Source organism: Microtus oregoni, unplaced genomic scaffold (genome assembly GCF_018167655.1).
Source record: "Microtus oregoni isolate MIOR12 unplaced genomic scaffold, Mior012 000047F_ref0000412, whole genome shotgun sequence".
NCBI classification, from domain to species: Eukaryota; Metazoa; Chordata; class Mammalia; order Rodentia; family Cricetidae; genus Microtus; species Microtus oregoni.
Genome location: NW_024543221.1, coordinates 18,645,919 through 18,667,285, shown reverse-complemented (window position 1 = coordinate 18,667,285; position 21,367 = coordinate 18,645,919). Strand labels below are relative to the sequence as shown.

The following is a 21,367-nucleotide window of genomic DNA, read 5'->3' as shown; positions in this document are numbered from 1 at the left end:
CTACTTCTGTGCTAGACCCTGAAGGATACAATGGTGAACACAGTGCAGATTTGTCCTCAGGGAACTTATAGTCAGGAAGGAAATGATAGCAAAGACTAAAGAATAGTTCTAGTCTGGGGTCTGCAGTGGGCAGACAGATACAGGGAAAGCAGTGGGCATTTGGAGCAGGTGGGGACTGGATGGCTGAGGAGAACATCACAGATTCAGAGTGCTTACCATAGTTTCTCACAATACATGTTAGAGCCAAGAAGTGACTTTAGATTTTACAAACCTTTGCTGGCTTCCTGCTAGCAAGTATCATTTATTTATTTATTCATTCCTTAATTTCAGTTGCCAAATGATGATTTATCTCATTTTGCTTTAACCCAAAAAGAAAGGAGTGGCAGAATCAGAACACCAAAGTATACACTTCTCTGGAATCTAGTAAATCCTATTGAATATGTTCATGCTTTGAAGTCTGCAATTACCTGAAGTGGGAAGTAATTAGCGAATCATGATCCTGCATGAACTCAGTTCCAAGGGACAGAGGAATTCATAATTGTCAACCTTGGATCTTATTCTAAGATTGTCATTTTATAGAGAGAAGAATGAGTGCTAGAGATGTTCGATGGATCCAAAATCTCAGGCAACTTTACGCAGCAATAAAAGGGTGACTGTTTCCACCGCATCATAAGAAAGGCAAGACTTGATTGAGACCAATAGTCCACTATGACCCCAGGATGGTTCCCCTGGGCAGAGACACACTGCCTTTGTGTTCTTGGACATGAATAGTTTCCTTAAGACTGTACATGCTGGTTGTCTTAGTTGGGATTTTTATTGCTGTGATGAAACACCATGACCAAAAGCAAGTTGGGGAGGAAAGGGTTTATTTTGATCACAGTTCTACATTCATCAAAAACAGTGAGGGTAGGAACTCAAACAGTGCAGCAACCTGGAGGCAGGAGCTGATGCAGAGGCCATGGAGCCGAGCTGCTTCCTGGCTTGTTCCTCATGGCTTGCTTAGCCTACTTTCTTATAGAACTCAGGACCACCAGCCATAATGGACTGGACCCTCTCCTATCAACCACTAATTAAGAAAATGTCTTATAGACTTGCCTACAACACAATCTTACGGGGGTACTTTCTCAATTGAGGCTCTCTCTTTTCAGATGACTTTACCTTATATCAAGTTGACATAAAATCATCCAGCACAATTGACTTCTGTTAGGACTGAAACAGCAGCCATTATGGGTGATGATATGGGATGCCCTTCTGTATGCTGTGAATATGTCTTATTATTCACATTTATTAATAAAGAAGCTGATTTGGCCAGGCAGAGATGGTGCACATGTTTAATCCTAGCATTCAGGAGAGAGAGACAGGTGACTCTTTGTGAGTTCGAGGCCAGCCTGGTCTATACAGTGAGTTCCAGAACAGCTAGGGATGTTACACAAAGAAACCCTGTCTTGAAGGAAAAAAAACTGATTTGGCCCATAGTCAGGCAGAATATAGCTAGGCAATCCAAGCAGAGAGACAAGGAATAAAAGGGTGGAGTCAGGGAAGATGCCAACAGCCACTGGAAAAGCAAGACATGAGGTAACACAACAGCCACATGGTAAAATATAGAATAATAGAAATGGGTTAATTTAACTTGTAAGAGCTAGTTAATAATAAGCCTGAGCTAATAGACTAAACAGTTGTAATTAATATTAAGCCTCAGTGTGGTTATTCAGGAACTGGTGGGCAGGAGAGAAACCTTCAGTTACAGGGTGAGTCTAGGTGGAAAGGGCAATCCTCCTCTGGTGATGGAGATACTGAGTCCTGTCACCCTTTCAGACATGGACCCCATGGCCTAGCCAGCAAGTAAGAGATGGAGTGTGGGTGGGGATAGCTCTCCCTACCCCGTTACTGGTGGCATGCTAATCAGACTTTGCCTTAGTGTTGTAAGGTGCCAAGCTAGAATTGATTGAGTCTGCTGACTTCCCTTACATATCTATGCGCCTTCAATGGTACTGCTTCTTGAATCTTGCCTGCAAGGCCCCGAGAACACTGTTCTGGAAACTGATTTTGCTCACTGTCATCTTTTTTTTTTTTTTTTTTTCCTGTGGAAGGTGATTTTATTGCCTTGTTTGCATGTTTCTGTTTTTTTTTTTATTTTTTTATTTTTTTTATTTATTTATTTATTAAGGATTTCTGCCTCGTCCCCACAACCGCTTCCCATTTCCCTCCCCCTCCCCCGATCAAGTCCCCCCCCCCCATCTGCTCGAAGAGCAATCAGAAGGAGACGGAGCACGAGCAAGGAACTCAGGACCACGAGGGGTGCACCCACACACTAAGACAATGGGGATGTTCTATTGGGATCTCACCAAGGCCAGCTGGCCTAGGTCTGAAAAAGCATGGGATAAATCCGGACTAGCTGAACATAGCGGACAATGAGGAATACTGAGAATTCAAGAACAATTGCAGTGGGTTTTTGATCCTACTGCACGTACTGGCTCACTGTCATCTTGTCTGTAACTCTGAATCCCTTTTCTTGGAATAAAATATTCCACCTTATAAACAAAACTAAACACATCAAGTAGATCATGGGAGAAATCACCAAGGAAACTCACGGGCATATCGATGTGTTGGGGGAGGTAAAAGAAGGAAGGACAGTGTGGAGGCTTGCAGGAGTAGGAGCCTCTGTGGTCCTTTCACTCTTGGAAACGAAAATGTCCAAGAACAGTGTGCTCTGCATATTCTGCTTGGCCCTGGCACAGTTTTTCAGAGGCCAAGGATCCTGCCTTGAGACAGACCCTTGTCATGAGAGGTGGGGGAAGGAGCTGCTTCTACCTTTGCAGGAGAGCATCAATAGGAGAACACACATTTTAGCTCCTGGTTCTGTTGGACCCATTTGCATTGGGTTTCCCTGTGTTCCACCCACCTCCACCCCAACCCCAGCACCTACATGGCAGGAATCCATCTACTTAACGGGTTGGACAGAACCATGCTGGTCGTTTCCTTTCCTTGGTTTCTTTCCTCCCACTTTTATTTTTTTAAAAACATATACTCTTTTGCTCACTGCAGTTAATTACAACCTTTCAGAAAAAAAAAAACTCGTGAAATGAAATCTTTCTGGAAAGCCTAAAAATACTCTCATCTTGCAGGTAGCATATGCATGCTCTGCCTCGGAAAGGTTTCCTAGTGCAGCTCCCCTGTTGTTCAGCCGTGACAGCAGCTTCTTCCAACATGGGGCGTTAGACACAGGTACAGGTACTGGGCTGCAGGGTCAGGCTGTTAGCACAGAGCTGCGCAGAAGCATAAATCAGCATAGAGAAGACGTTTGGGTAAATTATAAGCAAGTGTTGTAATCTTGGCATGAAGGTATATGTCAAAGATACGTGTGAGTCCAGCTATCTGCTGTTGGTGTACAAATTGGAACCTTCTCTGATTATCAGACCAGATCCTCAGGCTTAGGAAATGCCGAGGAAACTGGGTCTTTGGGAGAGTATTATTTTAAGCCTTTTTTTTAAAAGTAACTTTTTTCCCATTTATTTACATACCAACCAGTTTCCCTCCCTTCTCTGCTTCAGTCCCTTCCCCTTTCCCACTGACCCCCTCCTTATCCACTCCTCCTCCATCTCCATTCAGAAGGGAATGGGCCTCTGGTTTCTGCACAAAGCATGGTGCCTCAAATTGAAGCAGGGCAGAGCTCCTCCCCAGGAAATCTATTGAACTTGAGGCCAGGTAATCCAGCATGAGAAACAAGTTACCAAAAGCAAATTAAGCACCAGGGAGAGGTCCTGCTCTCACCGTTAGAAGCCTTACTAAGAGACCAAGTTACACTCACATTGTCACACACATGCAGAGGGCCTCGGTCGAGCCCATTCAGGCTCCCTGACTGTAGATAACAAGGAGGTCCCAAAGAGGGATGCATGGATTTCCCAGGGAAGGGGAAGTAGAAAAGATCTCCTGGATAAACTGGGGGTGGGAGTTGGGGGGATGAAGGGATAGAAACTAGAGGGAGTGGGTTGGGTGGGCTGAGAGTCTTTTATTTATTTATTTATTTTTATTTTTTTTGTTTTTTGAGACAGGGTTTCTCTGTGGTTTTGGAGCCTGTCCTGGAACTAGCTCTTGTAGACCAGGCTGGTCTCGAACTCACAGAGATCTGCCTGCCTCTGCCTCCCAAGTGCTGGGATTAAAGGCGTGCGCCACCACCGCCCGGCCGAGAGTCTTTTTTTTAATGGCCTATCTCTCAAATCGTCATCACTCGGGATATGTGGCCCAATAGTTGACAGTAAAGAACAGCTAAGCAGTACCCAGTCTTGAGCTTAAAGAAATACATAGATTACAGTTTTGATTAAAAAAAAATTACTTGGAAAAGTTTGGATTTCCAAAATATAGATGAGTATCTGTGATCATCTGACTTGCAGAAGGGTTTCCAAGGTGCCCACTACTGATGACTTCCAAATCTCTGTTGTCAGCTCATACCTCTCTCCTGAGCTTCATAGCCATATATCCAACTGCTACAGAACATCTCCACTTCCACCTGAATGTCTACCAGGTGCCTCAGGTTTCATAATATCTAAAAATGAACTCTTAATTTTTCTTCCTTCTACCAAGGCCCAATTATCCTCCCAGATTTTCTTTCAAGGTAAATGGGACCACTAAGCTCCTGGCTAGAAATTTTGCAAGCATCTTCGATAGTTACTTTTCCTTCATCTGTCGTGTATAATTAATAACGTCAAGATCCTTTCAGTTCTCACTTAAGTAGGCTTCATTATCTCACTCACTCTGACCAAAAGGTTATCCATGTTCCTCCATGTTCTCACAGCTGCCAAGGGTTCTAGCCACTTGACTGAGGCAAAGTTCCCCTAGATTCTGGTCTCCCTTATCCCTTCAGGTGTATCTTCCGTTCTATCATATGCCCTCTGTGTCCTACCAGAGATCAGTGGTTCCTATCCTAGGTGCACTTTAAAAAAATCTCTGTGTCATGGCTGGAGAGAGGGCTCAGCTGATCACAGTGCACGTGCACACCCCCCCCACACACACACACATAAAAACCCTTAAAGATGCTCTGTGTCTTTCAATGCATTTGCTTTGCCTCAGTTCAAAAGTCAGAAAGGCCCAGGTTGACAGTCTGTGCTTAGAACAAAGCAAAAGAGGAAAGCACCCCATAGAAACCCATCTATCCAACAAAGAGGACCCTAAGAGAAACATACATGGATCTAATTTACATGGGAAGTAGAAAAAGACAAGGTCTTCTGAGTAAATTGGGAGCATGGGGGAATCATGGGAGAAGGTAGAAAGGGAAAGGAGAGGAAGGGAGGGGAACAGAGAAAAATATATAGTTCAATAAAAACAATTTAAAAAGAAAAACAAAGAAACCGGTCTATCAGAATCTTTTCAGATGTCTGAGAAGAGTACAAGGCCATGAGATCTATATGGTGCCCCGAGTCACAAGAATCTGGCCTGCACATGGTTATTCCTTCCCAGAACCAACTGTGCAGGGTACAGGAAAGAAGCCCGGTGAGAAAGATCTGGTGTTCAGAGAAAGAAAGAATAATAGCCCTCCAGGACAACATTCCAAAATAGGCGGCTGGTAAGTTCCCAGGTTCCTCTCCAGTGAGACTCTGTCCTCAGGGTTGTTGTCAGAAGTAGCATGGAATTTCAGGATGCCAGCAACATTTCATTGTGCCCCAATGCTACTGGCAGGTAGATTTATGTATGGGTTTATGGAGGCAAACTGCCTAAGTGTCCAGTTACTGCCTGCAAAAGCCCAGGAAAGGCCTTTCTGATCAAAAGGAGCTTTGGCTTCAGGGGAAGGTTGAGGGTGGTCAGAGGGCAGCAGAGTAATACTGAAGCCTCCACTGACACAGAATAAACTCACACATGGCTGGGGTGGTTAAGACATATTTGCCTATCTTGGCTTCCGATTTCAGATGGTCTGTGTACTTCTGACTGCTCTGGGGTAAGAAGTGAGACCTTCTGGTACCCAGGGAGTATCTGCAGCAATAAGAGATCAGGTAGCCCCTGGTGTCTGGCAGTCCTGAGGTTTGGAAAGAAGCTCTGATACTCCTGAGCTATGTGACCTTGAACATACTCATCTGAAAAATGATAATCTTGCTGGCTTCAAGGGGAGGATTCCAGGATTAAGTTAACTAATATTTGGAAGGCTCCAGCATGTTAGTTCAGAGAGCAGGGCATAACAATGTATAATTCCCAGCTCTGTGTTTCCCTACACAAAGGACTTACAGATGAGAAGAGCATTGCATATAGGGAGAAGCTAAGAGATGGTATAAATTTTCCTGTTTATCTGGAAGGAGAACTTGTGAATCAAGGAGTCCATGACAGATGCTGAGTGACCAGGTGGGAGAATACCTTAGAACTTCTGGCAGGATAAGCTTAGCCAGGAAGTGGTGGTGCTGAGGACAGGACCTTGAGGACCACCTCAAAGACCATGGCCAGGCAGGATCTTCACTGCCCATTTCACCAATGACGAATGAACTATCTTGGGACAGAGACAACTGTGCTTTTCTTAGCAACCTAATATTTAGCACACTGCCTAGCTCAGACCATCAACAAATATCCCCAGTTCCCGTTAATAAGAAATGCTGGTCTGTATCAAATTCTAGAACAAATTGTGTTCTTTAACTGTGACTGGAAGAAGGGGGTGCCAAAGTGTTGCTTGGGAGTGTATTCCTACTTTAGTGTATTCCTGCAACCACTCAGAACACCTTCCTATAATCCTCTTATTTTAATTTAATCCAATTTCTAATTTGGTTCTTCATGGAATGGAGAACTGAGCAGATAGCGCCTCATCAAATATCTTTCAGAGACTGAAGACAGAAATTACACTCCCTGGCCTTTGCCTTTATAATGCTGTCTGCAACTCCTCTGAAGAGTTTTGAACCTTTTGCACAGGGAGTGGGAGGTGTATTCTTTGCTCTGGATCCCGGTGTTTCTGTCATTCTCTGGGGCAGAGTGACCCACTCAAGGCTGAGGTTTGAGTGAGTGCCTAAGTAATCAATGTGCAGTCAGGAGGGCCTGAGATTACATCATTTCTCTGCTCGTCACACACACCATTAATGAGACCTGTTGTGGGCAGTATCTAGCAGAAGGTAAACCTTGGGCGTCTTTCCTATGCCTTGTGTTGTTTTTCTCCTTGAGGTTTCTTTCCCCATTTAGGGAACTTTTGTTATGGGGTTCTCTCCTTTCTAAAGAACTCTGTATTTGTGTGTGCGTGCGTGCGTGCGTGTGTGTGTGTGTGTGTGTGTGTGTGCGTGTGCGCACATGTATGTTTTCTTTTGGTCAGGCTCTCATCCATGTAACTCAGGTTGGCTTTGAACCTTTGGAGATACTCCTGTCTCAGACTCCTGAGCACTGGTATCACAGGCAAGTGCCACCAAATTTACTCTATATTTGTATTTTAGTGGGGCTTTAAGTTATCCTGTCACCTTAAGATGACTGGTATCTACTTATAGAGGGGAAAGGTATCTTGTGTTTTGCAGGATCTAAGAGAAATGCTTTAGGGTTCAGTCTAGTAGCCATAAACTCTCTCAAACATGAAGTAGCTTATTCAAGCCCTTGCCATGCACCTATTGATTAGCACGTGTTAAAACCAGGATAATGAAGACGGGCTTGGATAAGCCACTTCATGCCAAGACACTAGCCTGTCTTGGGCACAGCTCATGGGCTCACAGTAGATGACTAATGAGAAACTTCCGTTTTCTTTTTTCTGGATCTTCCAAAGCTTTTGGAGCATTTGGTTTGGTGATCCTCTTTCTCTACAGGCTCAGACCTACCTTAAACAGCTGTATAGTCAAATGGAGCCCTGGTGAGCACCCTAGAAGCATTTCAGCTCAGTTCCTAGTCTTTCTGGACTCCGTCATGTTTGTTTTCCTTTGTGGTGCCATGACCTGGAAGCAGCACAGTGATGTTATAACTGCCCTCATTCTTGCAGCCACTAATTGAACATTTCGAGGGAACTGCCACGAAGTTGCTCAGGGGCAAGACGAGCAGATGCGGCTGATTAATTACAGCTGGGGAATCTAAAGGGCTGCAAGAGAAAGCAGAATGGGAGGTGCTGGAGGTCCTAGGGGCTTGGCAGCTGGGGGAAAGTGGTTAGACTGGTTGCCTGCAACCACAGACTCAGGCAGGCCTGGGTGGGGCCTTGGAGGGGCAAAGTATGGGTCTTTCTCAGAGTCAGATGAGCTTGATGAGAGATTCCTAAAACTTGATTGCACCCTAGAACACAGTCTTCCTTAGGCCTGTCTCCTGACTTATAGGCACAAGGAGAAATAAGAAATACTGTCCATAATCTCCCAGGGATGGGAGATTTCTCTGACAATGATGCTTGCTATTTCTTCACTTATGAAGTGCTCAGAATGAGACAGAAATTGTACCTAGGTCGTTATATATTGTATCCTACTTAGGGCTCAAAACAAGTTATCATTTCACGGGTATGGAATAGCATTCCAGGGAGGTTAAGTAACCAGCTCAAGGTTGTACAGGGAATGACAGAATGTAGTGGAACTGTTCAACACTGTATTTAGTATCCTTATGACAAAGTATGAGCAAATTGTCCCCAACCCTGCAGAGATCACCCACTACGAGCCTCTGCTTTCATCTCTTTTCTCAGCCTCAGCCTCTTTCTCTTGGCTGAGGTTGTGCCTCCCTGCTTTACCATGAGTCCCGTTGTTGGCTTTGGTGTTCACTGTTTTTCCTTCTGCTCTCCCCTGCTTTGTGTTTCCCACCATCCATCTTCCTTCTCCCTGTTCACACTGCTAATTTGGTTTGCCCCATCCTCTCTACTCATATATGCCTGGCCTCCCAAGATAATGCTGAGAGTGGGACTTGTGGCTTTCTTCCCATCTTAGCAGAGGCTGGAAGAGCTTGGATTCAGCTCCTTTCTCTCTTCTGTCTCTAGGTAAAGAATAATATTCATTTAAGTGAGCTTAAGAGAGATAGCAAGGATGACGCCCAAATCAAACATGGGGTGGGTTGTTGTGGAATATTATTTAACTATGTAAAGATGTGTTACATTTGATTATGCTACAGAATATTACTTTATAAAGGTGTGTTCCATTTGTTCATGCTGCATTTGTTTAATGATATAAGGATGTGTATTTAATTATGTGAAGATGTGTTACAACTTGCCTGCATAAGTCACCTGATTGGTCTAATAATAATGAACAGAGCTGAGTGTGGTGGCACGTGCCTTTAAATCCCAGCACTCGGGAGGCAGAGGCAGGTGGATCTCTGTGAGTTTGAATTCAGCCTGGTCTACAAGAGCTAAGTCCAGGACAGGCTCCAAAGCTACAGGGAAACCCTGTCTCAAAAAAAAAAAAAACAAAAAACAAAAAACAAAAAACAAAAAACAAAAAACAAAACAAAGAGCTGAAAAGCCAGTAGCTAGGCAGAGAAAGGACAGGGAGAGGTGGCAGGCAGAGAAAATAACTAAGAGGAGAAATCTAAACTGGGGGAAGAATGAGGAGGAAAGAGGAGGAGCCTGGAGCCAGCAGCCAGGGAGCCTCCACCCAGCAGACACAAGCAGCCATGAAAGTAAGATAAAAAGAATGAAAAGTAAAAAGCGTCGAGGCAAAAGGTAGATAATGAGAAACAGGTTAATTTAAGTTAAAAGAGCTGGCCAGAAATGAGTCTAAGCTTGGTCGAATATTCATACTTAATAAGAAGTCTCTGTGTCATGATTTGGGAGCTGGTTGGTGGCCCCAAAAGAGGGGGTGGGGCTCTCGAGTCAAGCAGCTGAGAGCTAAAAAACTACTAACGTAACATCAAGAAAGCTGCCACTTTTCACAACCTTCATCTTTAAAATGGGCTTAATTAGAACTATCAACCAGTATTGCGTTCAGTGAACATCGATATTATTTTTCTTATCACCATCTGAGAACTAACAAATTCATGCAGAGACAAGGCTAGCTTAGGAGTGAAGGAAAAATGGCTTTACTTTTTATGAACTTCCTAGGCAGACGAGCAGGGACTTGATCCAAGTACACATCCTGCCTTGTGGCATTTGGTGCTGCCTCTCTGTGACCTGTGCACCCCTTGCTACAGTCTCTATGGTGTCAATCTCCTTTTCTGAGGTTGCAGGAGGAAGGAGAGACTGAAGTCAGAACTTCTGGGTCAGGGTGGGAAGGGGGAGAAGTATTCCCAACTGTGTATTAGATGCTCTATGTCAAAGACTGGTTCTAGGAGCAGACAGATGGATGTGTGTTGGTATACGGTCAGCTCTTCCTTCTCCATAATCTTTGCTCTTTTGCTGTAGCATTGTGCTCTTGATGATGCTGCTGACTGTACACAGTCAAGTTTTTATTCTCCCCTGGTTCCCAAACACATCTGGACACTGAGCCCTTGACAGCAAATGATCATGTATTTTTCCACGTTTGTGTGCACACATGCATGTGTGTGTGTGCATTCATGTGTGTGTGTGTGTGTGTGTGTGTGTGTGTGGTGCATGCATGCCTGTGAGCACACATTCTTCACAATCACTAGAGCTGGTGAGGAGCTCTGCAGGAATCTATGGTTTCAGTGGTGCCAGCTCTCCTGCCTGGGGTAACTCCTTCCTAGTGCTGTCTTAGCTGATAGTACATTCAAAACCTAATTGTTATCTCAGTAGAGTAACTCCATTATTCATCCTGACACCATCCCCCGTTAGCTGTTTGTTGCAGTGATGTTATATTAATGAGGCCTGCAAATAAATGAACAGGAGATCAGAGTGCTGGCTTGTTTCTCAGGAAAGCTGGCTGACTTCTTTATTGGTAACTTTCCAGTGAGTCACTCCAGCTCTGAGCAGGTGGATTTTGGTCTTTCTTAAAAATATGTGATGAAGCTGTTTGCCTAAACACTTAACTGTCCCAGCCTCTTGAGCAGTCCCATAGAAGCATTGGCAGCGGAAAGAGTCTGGTAAAAGCAATCTCCTTGAAATTATTTGGCACATGGAAAGCAGGAGCATCAGGAAGGATGGATCGCCTCAAACTAGTACAATATCAAAAATTATCTATCCTTAGTTTTGGAGGACAATATATACTGTTTTATACTTGATTTTCTTTCTATCCCAGTTACATTTACCTGAGATAGGTTAAAAAGATTTTCTATTCTGTAAGCATGGACTAGTGAGGCTGGAGAAGTTACTGAGGTTGACGATTTTACAAGTGAATTTATACAGTTGTCAGTGAAGAATTGCCTGGTGTCAGTGCATGTGGTTTTAGGAACACACAGACATATTCTTTCAGATTTCAAGTGTGGTAGATTTTCTGTCACCAGCTGAGGTGCCACCTCCGTGATACCTTCTGTTTCTCAAGACTTCTGTGCCTTGCTTAGCCTGATCTTTGTCACCGCCTGCAGGTGCACATCATCTGGGTTCTATCCTATGGGTTCTCCCACGAGATAGAGATGCCTCAGAGGTCAGATCTCCACCCAGGGGACCTAAGATTCACTTTGACCACTATTGCACTGGAGAACAAAGACCAAGAACAACTTCATGTCACATAACACTTGGGGCATTAAATAAAAGACTATGCCTGAAGGAAAAATTATGGTTTCCTTATCAAGCTCACATGTATCCCAAATTTCCAAACTGTTTTACATACTCATAGAAAGGAGGTTGAACCTGATTATGTGTAGGAAGACAATTAGGTACAGGTAACTAATTCCAAAGGATGCTCAAGTACTCAGATGTCTGACATCAGATGGACACAGGATAACCTCTGCTGCAATGACAACAGAGGCCTAGTTTTCAACTTCTGTATTGCTGCTAACCAGATGACTTTGGGTACATTATTGATTTTCCCAAGCACCATTTCCCTAGCTCTTATAATAATTACAGCCATCTTGTTTGGAGGGGGAGAATGAATGATCTAAAGAACAGGGTGATATAAAATGAAAGCTACCATTACAGTCAAGCCCCAAATTAGAATTTTGGTTCCTGCTGTCTGAGTTGGTGTCCTCCTTAGCTCTGGATACACCACCCAGCTGTAGTCCTGTTTTTACAGGAGACAGTGGCCAAAGGTGTGGGTTAGAAGTTTCTTTCCTATGCTCTTTAGAGGGAGCAAAATGACCTGCGGAGAAAGCACTTTCCAATATCATCCAAGTAGCCAGTGTTCAAGATTGGGGCTGTGCTGGGAAAAACTGTGTCTTTCCAGGTTTCAGTCAATCCTGTGGCAACCTCCTACTCAAGCATAGTGTCTGGTATGCATTGGTAACCAAGTAAACATTCTTTGAAGGGAAAATTTATTTCTCAGTGAGCTGTGACAGTCTTTCTTAGCATTCTCATTTTATTGGGCTGGATTCTACCTTTATATGGTGAAGTTCTGATTCCTCAAACCACTACAGATACACAGAGAGAATGTCATCACGTGAACATGAGGAAGAGGTTGGGTGACAAATATAGAAGCTGGGGTGTCATCAAAGCGCCAGTTTCTGGAAGAGAGGCCTGCTGCGATCTTCCCTCACAGCCCTCCCAGGGACCCAGACCTACCCACACCTTGATTTTGGACTTGAAACTTCCAAACATCCGAGAAAATCTATTTCCTATTTGAACACCACCCTAGAAAACTAAAAGCAGAGACCAAGTGGGGACCTTCACTGCATTTGTTTCAGAGTCCTCTTAAATCTTCAAGTTTCTTTTCTTGAGAACATATTTGTTTGGTTGGAAGTGAGACCCCAGCCCCCTGACAACCCTATATCCAAGGAATCTGGGATGCTTGGTTGTAAGTGAGACCCCAGCCCCTGGCATCCATTTCAAGCCCCCCTCCCCAGGGTGTTGCCTTAGTCCGGGACTCCACTTCTGGGAAAGCCCATCAAGCAGTGACCCCCTCCACAGGGAGGGTCAAGAAAGCCCTCCAAGTGGTGACCCCTCCTCTGGGAGGGTCAGGACCACTCCCACAGGCTATTTAGGCTGCCCCTGCCCCAGAGAATGAACACGTGGTGCCCGGGTTTTGTGTGGTCTTCCCTTCTCTCTCTTCCCTTCACCATGCTTTCCCGGTACCATTGGGAGGACTGCATTAAACATGGGCATCTTTTATTTGGTCTGATTTGGTCTGATTGGAATTATTTGCGTCGGCTGAGAGGCTTGTCTAAGAAATATTCCTAACAATATTCTGTCTCTTTTCTTTTTTGCTGAATCCTGAAAGTTCACAGCTTCTTAGAATACATCTCTGGTTGTGGGGAATAATACCATTTTCATCACTGAGGTCCCAGTAGGCTCTGAGGCCCAGGCTGAGGATAATATAGACATGGCTGGGTAAGCATGCTATAGGCTTCCCAGTCCTCAGCACATCTTTTCCAGGGGATAACAGGTACCATTTGCACAGAAGCCTGGATGAGAGTTGAAAGCAAAAGCAGCCCTGCAGGCCCTGTTATGGGACAGAATCATTATTATGCCATGAGTCAGTGAGAAGGAGCAGACAGTGAGTCCTGAGGTGGTCCTAACCTGTATATGCAAATTGGGAAATTCAACAGGCTGTTCAACTTGTCCTACACGGAGCATCTATAACAGATGGATCGTTAGGGGTTGCCCTGGTTGCTATGGAGACAGTAGGATAAGGAAGGTTAGGGAACAACACAGCTATTCATGTAACTTCTCATGAGTCCACTTCTTATACAGTGGAGCACCTCTGAGGTCATCTCATTTACTTCTCTGTTCATAGGCAGAAGAGCACCCCTTGAAGCCACACTTTGTTCCCACGGTTGGGCACAGACCATCACAGATCCTTCTTCCCTCTCTGTTCTAGAAGGATCATATAATTAGTGGCTTGGGTGGCCTGCTCCAAGTGGTGGTGCTGAGGACAACATATTGTCTGAAGATAAAGGAGATATATGTAAAGATTATCAATACATAGAAGTCCCATAATCATGAGAAAGTTGAAGAAAATGAGTTGATTCCTCTTTAGATGACTTTAGATGACTTTGAGTCTTTTTTTTTTTTTTTTTTTTTTTTTGGTTTTTCGAGACAGGGTTTCTCTGTGGTTTTGCAGCCTGTCCTGGAACTAGCTCTTGTAGACCAGGCTGGCCTCGAACTCACAGAGATCCGCCTGCCTCTGCCTCCCGAGTGCTGGGATTAAAGGCGTGTGCCACCACCGCCCGGCTAAAGATGACTTTGAACAAATTATTTATTCTTGCAAAATAATGTCACAGAAAAGGGTACACAAAGGGGGCATTTTATCAGGAGGTCCTCAGGGTTGTTTTGGTGTTGTAAACACTGAGTTTTTGGTTAAGGTGGGGGAGGATTGGCCAGTTTTCTTCTTTGAGAAGCTACTGTTGTTCTCATTGCAGTTAATTATGTGAAGATAGCTCAAGATTGTGTAATTCCCTATTTCTCATCAACTTTCACTTTATCTTTTCGTCTAAGGACCATCCTTGCCTGAAACAGTTACAGTATGCACGTTAAAGTTGTGAATTTCTTTTTTCATAATTCTTTCTCTGTTTATTAGTTGGGATTCTAGTGTGAAGACACATCTCCCCTCCTATTAAATGTTTTTCTGTTCACATTAGCAATAACTGTGGATTCTTCCCCTCAGATCCCCTCAGCTTGGTTTCTGTGCTCTTTTTCTTTTAATGGTTCTTGTCCAAATTATCCAGCCTGAATTAAACCATGAGGAAACATTAGGTACATCCAAATTGAGGGACACTGATAACATAACTGGCCTAGACTCTTTAATACCATGAAGGTCACTGAAGGGCATTATTAGGACTATAGATTAAAAGACTAAAGGGACAAGACAATGTCATAATGTAACATCACATTGGCTCTCAGACCTCAGATTGGATTTTGGACCAGAGAAAGGATGTCACTGTGACAATTGGGAAAATGCTAATAAGGCATGTGTGTCAGATGATATTACTGGATCAACATTAACTGGTAATTACATTATGCTTCTGTACAATGATAATTTTGGAAAACCTGGGTAAACAGGATATGAATGCTCTTTGTAGTACTTTTCTATCTATTTATAAATATGAAATTATTTCCTAAGTTACCAGTTAGAAGTAACAGAAAATGACTTGCAGGTGGTCTTGTGGGGGTAAAGGATACCGTATCAAAGAAAACAGGACAGTTAACGGTCTAGTCATTCCAGGCCTGGCTACTCCCTGCCATATGTCCTACCTAGAGTGATGTCCCTGAGTGGGTTTGGAGCATAGCACAGGTGTGTCTCTTCCCAAAGATACCCTTTATTATCAATGTCCTCAACATGAAAATTACCATTACGAGTCTTGGAACACCTTCTTTTGCTGATACATTCATTGGAAAAATCAATTATAGCCTAATTACCTCAGGAGGTTAATTAGCCTCCTGTAATTTGGGTGTCCTCTGTGAACCCAGCAGCCTGTCAGTCCCCAGTCTGTGACTAGAGGCAGGGGCTTCCCTTAGAGCTTATAGAAGCTTCAGCCAGGCTGAGAGCAGACACGAGGCTTTCTAGTTTGTGGTGGTAGGAAGTGCTTGCTGATGACAGACTCTCCCCTGATTTAAGCTCCGAACACCGTAGGTATTGACAGCAGTAAGACATATTGCAAAATATGGGACGATAAAAGTTTTCAGGCTGTAAGTTGGCAGAAACCACTAGAAGAGATAAGGCATAGAGCCCTGAAGACTTCAAGATGCTAGCTGTAGGAGGGGAGGGGCTGAAGCAAACCCCTTTTACATTTTCTTCCATCCAAAAAGTCAGCAGGCATGGCCCCTGGTCACATTTGAATGTAAGCTCCTACTAAAGTCACTTCCTGTTTGGGAGCAGGGTCTAAGCTATCACAGAGGCACCATGATACAGCAATTTTCTCCCCTCCATATCAACTGCACTTTTCTCCACAGACACTCACGTACAAAGCAGGGCACGCTGCACCTCCTTCCCATGGTCCTGTGTTCAACTCTCTGGAACTTTGGGGCCTCACCTTAGTGACTTGGGGGTTGAAGCACTTGACACAGTATCCCTTCACATGGGGTGGGGGTCACTTCTATCTGGTCTATACGAGCAATGGAATGGATATTGATTAAGGTGAAGCACTACTAATCATATATTCCTTTGGTAAATCATGAAGAATTTTAAGGTAATTTTGTCATGGAATCTGGGTTTAAAGGCTGGTGCTGCCTTTTATCTGCTGTGTGAATTTGGGACTCGCTTTTTTTCTCTGTGAAATGGAGCTGAGAAAACTTAATTTTCTACAGTTGCTATAAAAATTAAATCTATCAAAGCCAAGCATGTTAAATAAATATCTGCTTCCCGTTCAAACAGTCTATGCAAAGGCTACAGCATCCGTTGATTTTAAAGTTTTTGTTTTTGGACTGAGACTTTGATTGGGTCAGAAAGGAGTTCAAGAAGTTTCCTAATATTCCACGACACAGAAAAGGAGCATGGTTTTGGGGGAAACGCTGCATCAGCTCTGGGAGGATGAGACAGGAACAGTTTCTCTCTGGCATCATCAGCTCTGCAGGCCACCGTGGAACCTGCCAAGGCCTTTGTTCTTAATAGAGAATGCACAATTTAGAGTCAAAGAAAAGTAACGGTTATTGACTGGAGATCAGCTAGCAGCAAGCACGTTAAATACGACTGTGCCTCTCCAGACCCCTCGCATCCAAGCAGCTGTTATTTCTCTCCATATCACCAATTCATCTTCCTTTGCAATTTGCTATTTTGGAAACATAATTTTTTCCAATATAATTAATTACTTTATTTACATCCATGAAAATGCACAAAACAAATTGGGACCAAGAAAAACTCCTGAGAAACAGTATGTAGCTAACATATGGCCTGTCTACTTCTTCGGTTTCCAATTTTGTACCTCTGAACTAATTGTAATTCCCCAAATAGCATCTCTGCTGAGAAACGCCAAAGCTGCTTTCTGAAATGTTCCTTTACCATGGAGTAAAGGTCTTGTCCCTACCTGGCTCAGCCTTCTACCTTGCCCCAGCTGGGAAGCTAGGCTGACTCTGCCTCCTTCATATACATGGGTATACAGATAAGTATTCCCATCATGCACTGCACTGTGGTATAGACCATACTCCTGTTCTAGACCATTGGCACACACACACACAAGACCTCCCATATTTTTCCACCAAATATACCCTCTTCAGGAATTCATCCATAAGTACATTTCTTTCCTATATCCCCAGCCGCCCTTTTCTCTTTAGGAAGCTGGAGACTTACCTCTGTGATTTGGGGGTTGGAACATTTGACGTTGTGGCTGGACCAGTCGAGCCAAGGGCTAGAAGTGCTGGGGCAGTGTTGGTGGAGGGTACACCTGCGTTCATCGCTGCACCAGCCACACTCAAACTTGTGATCAGCCTTGAGACAGAGGCCACAGCTCTCCCGCTGGGCTGCACACTTGTAGAGATGAACTGCAAAGAGAGGGGGCTGTCACGGACAGGCCTGCAGAGGCTCCATCCCATACTGTCTGTTTGTAGGTACACAGATCTGCCCAACCACAGACAACATCGGGGATCACCACCACTGCACGAGCAAAACATGGAGAGTGAATGAGGTGCCTAAGCAGTCATCTATAGGCACAGCAGAAAATAACGGGTTAAATGTTTCTGCTTCTAGACTGAATCATATCCCTGCTTTAACTGCGAATTCTCTACTTCCCAGCACTGTGACAAAGTATTTAACATCTCTGAATCTTGTTTACCTATTTCTCCCATGGAAATCATAGTTAGTTTGGGGCAGGTTTGAATGAGATGTTATACAGTGAGTGCTTGGCAATGCCTGGGATATACTAGATGCTATTACACACCTATTTTCTTTGAACTCTAACAGTGTTCTTAAGCGACGTGGGCTCATTTCTTCATTGAAGGTAAAAATAAAGCCCAAAGGAGACATGTTGACTGTCCCAGCTTACTGTGGGTACTGATTTAAAGCTTGCTGATGATGGGTCCTGAGAAGAGAGGAATCTCAGTTGGCACCCTGGAAATGGTGTGTGTGGGGGAACAGAGTCAGCTTGTGCTCAAAGAAAGCCCAGGTGACTGAGGTAGGAGGCATGCTAGCAAGGAAAGTATGACACAACCCTATTCACAGCCAGTGTAGATGAAGAATGTGTCCTCAGAGAGGACAAACTAGTGCTCAATAGGTCACATGATCGTTCTGCAACTCTTTTGCTTTGAATTTTCTCTAACTGACTTGGAGACCCTAGGGGAACTAGCTATCACGTATAGTTGTACCATGAGCCCAGGGTTTAGTCCTTTCTTGTTAGTGCTGGGAATTTAGAGCTCCAAGCGAATTCTCCAAATACAAAAATCTCCTCATGGATTCATCTTCTAAAAATAGATACAACTGTAACATGTATAGACTGATATTCTGTTACCATTACTTAATAACTAGAATGTACACTCTCTTCCCAACATCTATATTCAATTATACATTGTAAGTCATCCAGAAATGATTTAGGTATTTGTGGTTAGGTGTAGATATTATGCCATTGGGTGTGGGTATTCTAGGGGTTCCTGAAAATAATCCCATGGTGGATACTGAGAAATGACTCAGAAAGTCACTTCTCATCTTTTCCAGCCAAATTATCTTAAGCTTTTGTGACCTATCCGTTCGCCTCTGCTGGAGGTCAGGTGCATGCCCCAGGGGAGAGGCAGTTTTCATTTTCCCATAGCATGCCCTGACACCTCTGTTCCATTCAGCTTCTCTGTCCAGATGCACAGACCATTCACCACTCTAAGTCCTAAGTACTCTTATGCCTGTGGTCCCCAAGGCACAAGACAGGCAAAGACAATCTGAAACTGAGCAAGTACTGGTAAGGCATTTATAAATCTGGACCTTGTGGTCTTTAGCCATAAGCTCTGCAAATCCTCAGCAAGACCTTAAATAGTGGGCTTCCTTTTCTTTAGGGCCTGTGTGAAGACACTAAGATGTACTTTAAACTTGCATGGTTCAATTAGAAGCACTAGCAGTAGAACTTGGTTTGCTAAGTTGGGGAACCTGAGCACTTAAACACAGTATCCCACTGAACCCAATTCATGTACAACTTTCTCTGACACCAAGGATCTAGTAGAAACATGAGTGAAGGCAGGAGGAGGCTGCTCGGGCACCCGCAGAACCTTGTAGATGTCAGGGGAGTCTGATGTACCAGTCTGGTCATTTTCCTCCAGGTTCTGGGTACAACCTCTAGGATCTAACTGATCTAACTTGTCAAAGAACATATCTTTTATTGTCTAGTGGTGAAAAAGATCTAGTCTAGGAGCAAGCAAACACAAACTACCTGTACTGAAGTCTGTCTTGCAATGTAGGATTTTAATGGTGTTATCTGGGACAAGAAGCTGTATTCCACAGATGCTGAAGCACCTTCAGATTTTGCCATTCCCTTAACTGACCCCCTGATGCCCAGGCACGACCCAGGAGTTGAGGCAGAGGCTAATGACAATTCTATTTACTTGAAGCATAACAGTATATATGCCTCCTGATGGATGAAGGGCTTCAAATCCCACCCAGAGCCCAGCAGCAGTGGCAACAGGTCCTCATCTTGGTGTGTACTAACTTGTAGGCCTTCTCTGAAATCAGACAGTCTCAGCACTTACTATATGACTCAGCTTCACCATCCATAGGATGAAGCACACATTTAGAGTTACTGAGATAAATAATAAAAACAATTCAAATAAATTACCTAATGAATACATTATACGACATGTGTTCAGTAGTTGGGTCATTCTGCCAGGACCTGCTTTCTGGACAAGTACAATGAGAACCTACAGAACAGGAGCCTTAGAGTCTTCCTCCTGCCAGCCCCCTTACTGAGCTTCTGTGCTCCAGATGTGAGCCTGATCTCAAAACTAGAGCACAGACATATAAGCCTTCTTTGTGCTGTCACAGTGACCAGGACTGAGAACAGGGGAAGGAAAGCCTGCATGAAAGCAATATCTCCATTTCTAGGGAAGCTGACAGGACACTCTGCCTGCTGTTTTCCTAGGTCAGGTTGCATAGATATTTCAAAGCTACCAGGAGCCACAGAATAGTGCGGAAGAATGGGCAGCTGCCTGGAGGATGTACTGGTTGTAATAAAATGGGGTTCCCAACAGGACTCCTCTGATGGCTTCAAATGTTGCTTTAGGAGTCTCTGAAGAGCTCTGCTGGCAGAGGGAGTGTGCTATTCAAGGCACAGCAGCAGTCTGCTCTGATCTCTACAACACAGCCTTTCCCAAGGTCATGAATAGGTCAAACTTGCACCCAGAAGTAACTGCTTACCTTTCAGGTCCTGAGGGTTGTCAATGATGAAGTTGCCATTCCACACCACAGCAAAGTCCACTGCTAGGTTGCTGATGTCCATTCCATCATACTGGTACTGTGGGGAGAGGACAGGAGCACACATGTCTGTCATAGGAAGCCAGCGTGCAAAGCAACTCCTCACGCTGCCCAAAGGGACCCTATGACACCTTGTTCCTGACTTGTAGTCAGTAAGGCCACCAGGAGCTGGCCTAAGGCTCTGGCTTCACCTTCAGTTCTTTCTGAAATCTGAAAGAGCTCAGGTCTCCATCTCTACCCCTTTCTCCTGCTGAATCCATCAGCTCTGAACACACTTGATGAAGGCTCTCCCTGTGTACTGGTTGAGTCTGTATCCAAACAGAACGTTGCTTTCTCCCTACAACTGCCACTCTTTCAGCTTAACTCTGTTCATTTAAGTCTAGCTCTCATTCATCCTCCCCATGTCCTTTCTTATGTCCCTCCCAGTCGTCCCCACCCCCAGCCTTGGAATCCTGATATTGCCATTTTCTGTCTTTAGTCCGGTACTTCCCAGGAACTACAATGCATTCTTTCGTGGGTCCTCTTTTAAGGACTTAATGTCCTCACTGCTCTCTCACATCTACATATACAGGGGATGTGGCAACGGATGTAGAGTGGCTAGCTTGTCTCTCAGGTGTATGTGACGAGTTTTTGATGTGTTTGTGTGCTCAGGTGTATGTATGTGCCTTATGCATATGGTGGCCAGAGGTTGGGGCTGGGTGTCTTCTTTCTTCATTCTCCCAGTTTCTGAGATTGGGCTGGAGTTCATAGATTTTGCTAGACTAGCTGTCCAATGTGTTCCAACAATCTTCCGCTATTCCACCCCAGCACTGGGATTATAGTTGTCTTTGTGATCAGCATTTTATGTGGGTATGGGGGATCCAAGTATAGGTCCTTAAGCTTGGGAGGCAGACCCTGCACTGACTGTGCTATCTCCCAGCCTCCTCCTCTACCTTGGCAGATAAGTTTTACTTGGATTAGTGTCTAATACAGAAAGTGATCACATCTTCTAGGGTATCCCAGAGCATACCAGAAAAAAATCCCTAGAGAGGCTAAGTCTTCTGTTCCTCTGACCTCACAGAGGACCTTCAAGCCCTTCGCAACCTCCTGGGTGGCTAGTCCCTGCGGCACTCTGTTAAGTCTCCTGGACAGTCCCTCTTTATGGCTGCCCATTTCTGACC

At 44.3% G+C, this 21,367-nt stretch overlaps 1 protein-coding gene across 1 annotated transcript in view; it reads right to left on the bottom strand.

The window, feature by feature from the left end:
- The window catches only part of Plxna2 (plexin A2), a 204,781-nt gene that overhangs the window by 33,608 nt on the left and 149,806 nt on the right, over window positions 1-21,367 (bottom strand). Inside the window, exons 11-12 of the mRNA XM_041635218.1 lie at window positions 20,151-20,247; window positions 17,115-17,305 (exon numbers count right to left, since the gene is read on the bottom strand). Of these exons, the coding sequence (XP_041491152.1) occupies window positions 17,115-17,305; window positions 20,151-20,247 (288 nt within the window). The remainder of the gene's footprint in view (window positions 1-17,114; window positions 17,306-20,150; window positions 20,248-21,367) is intronic.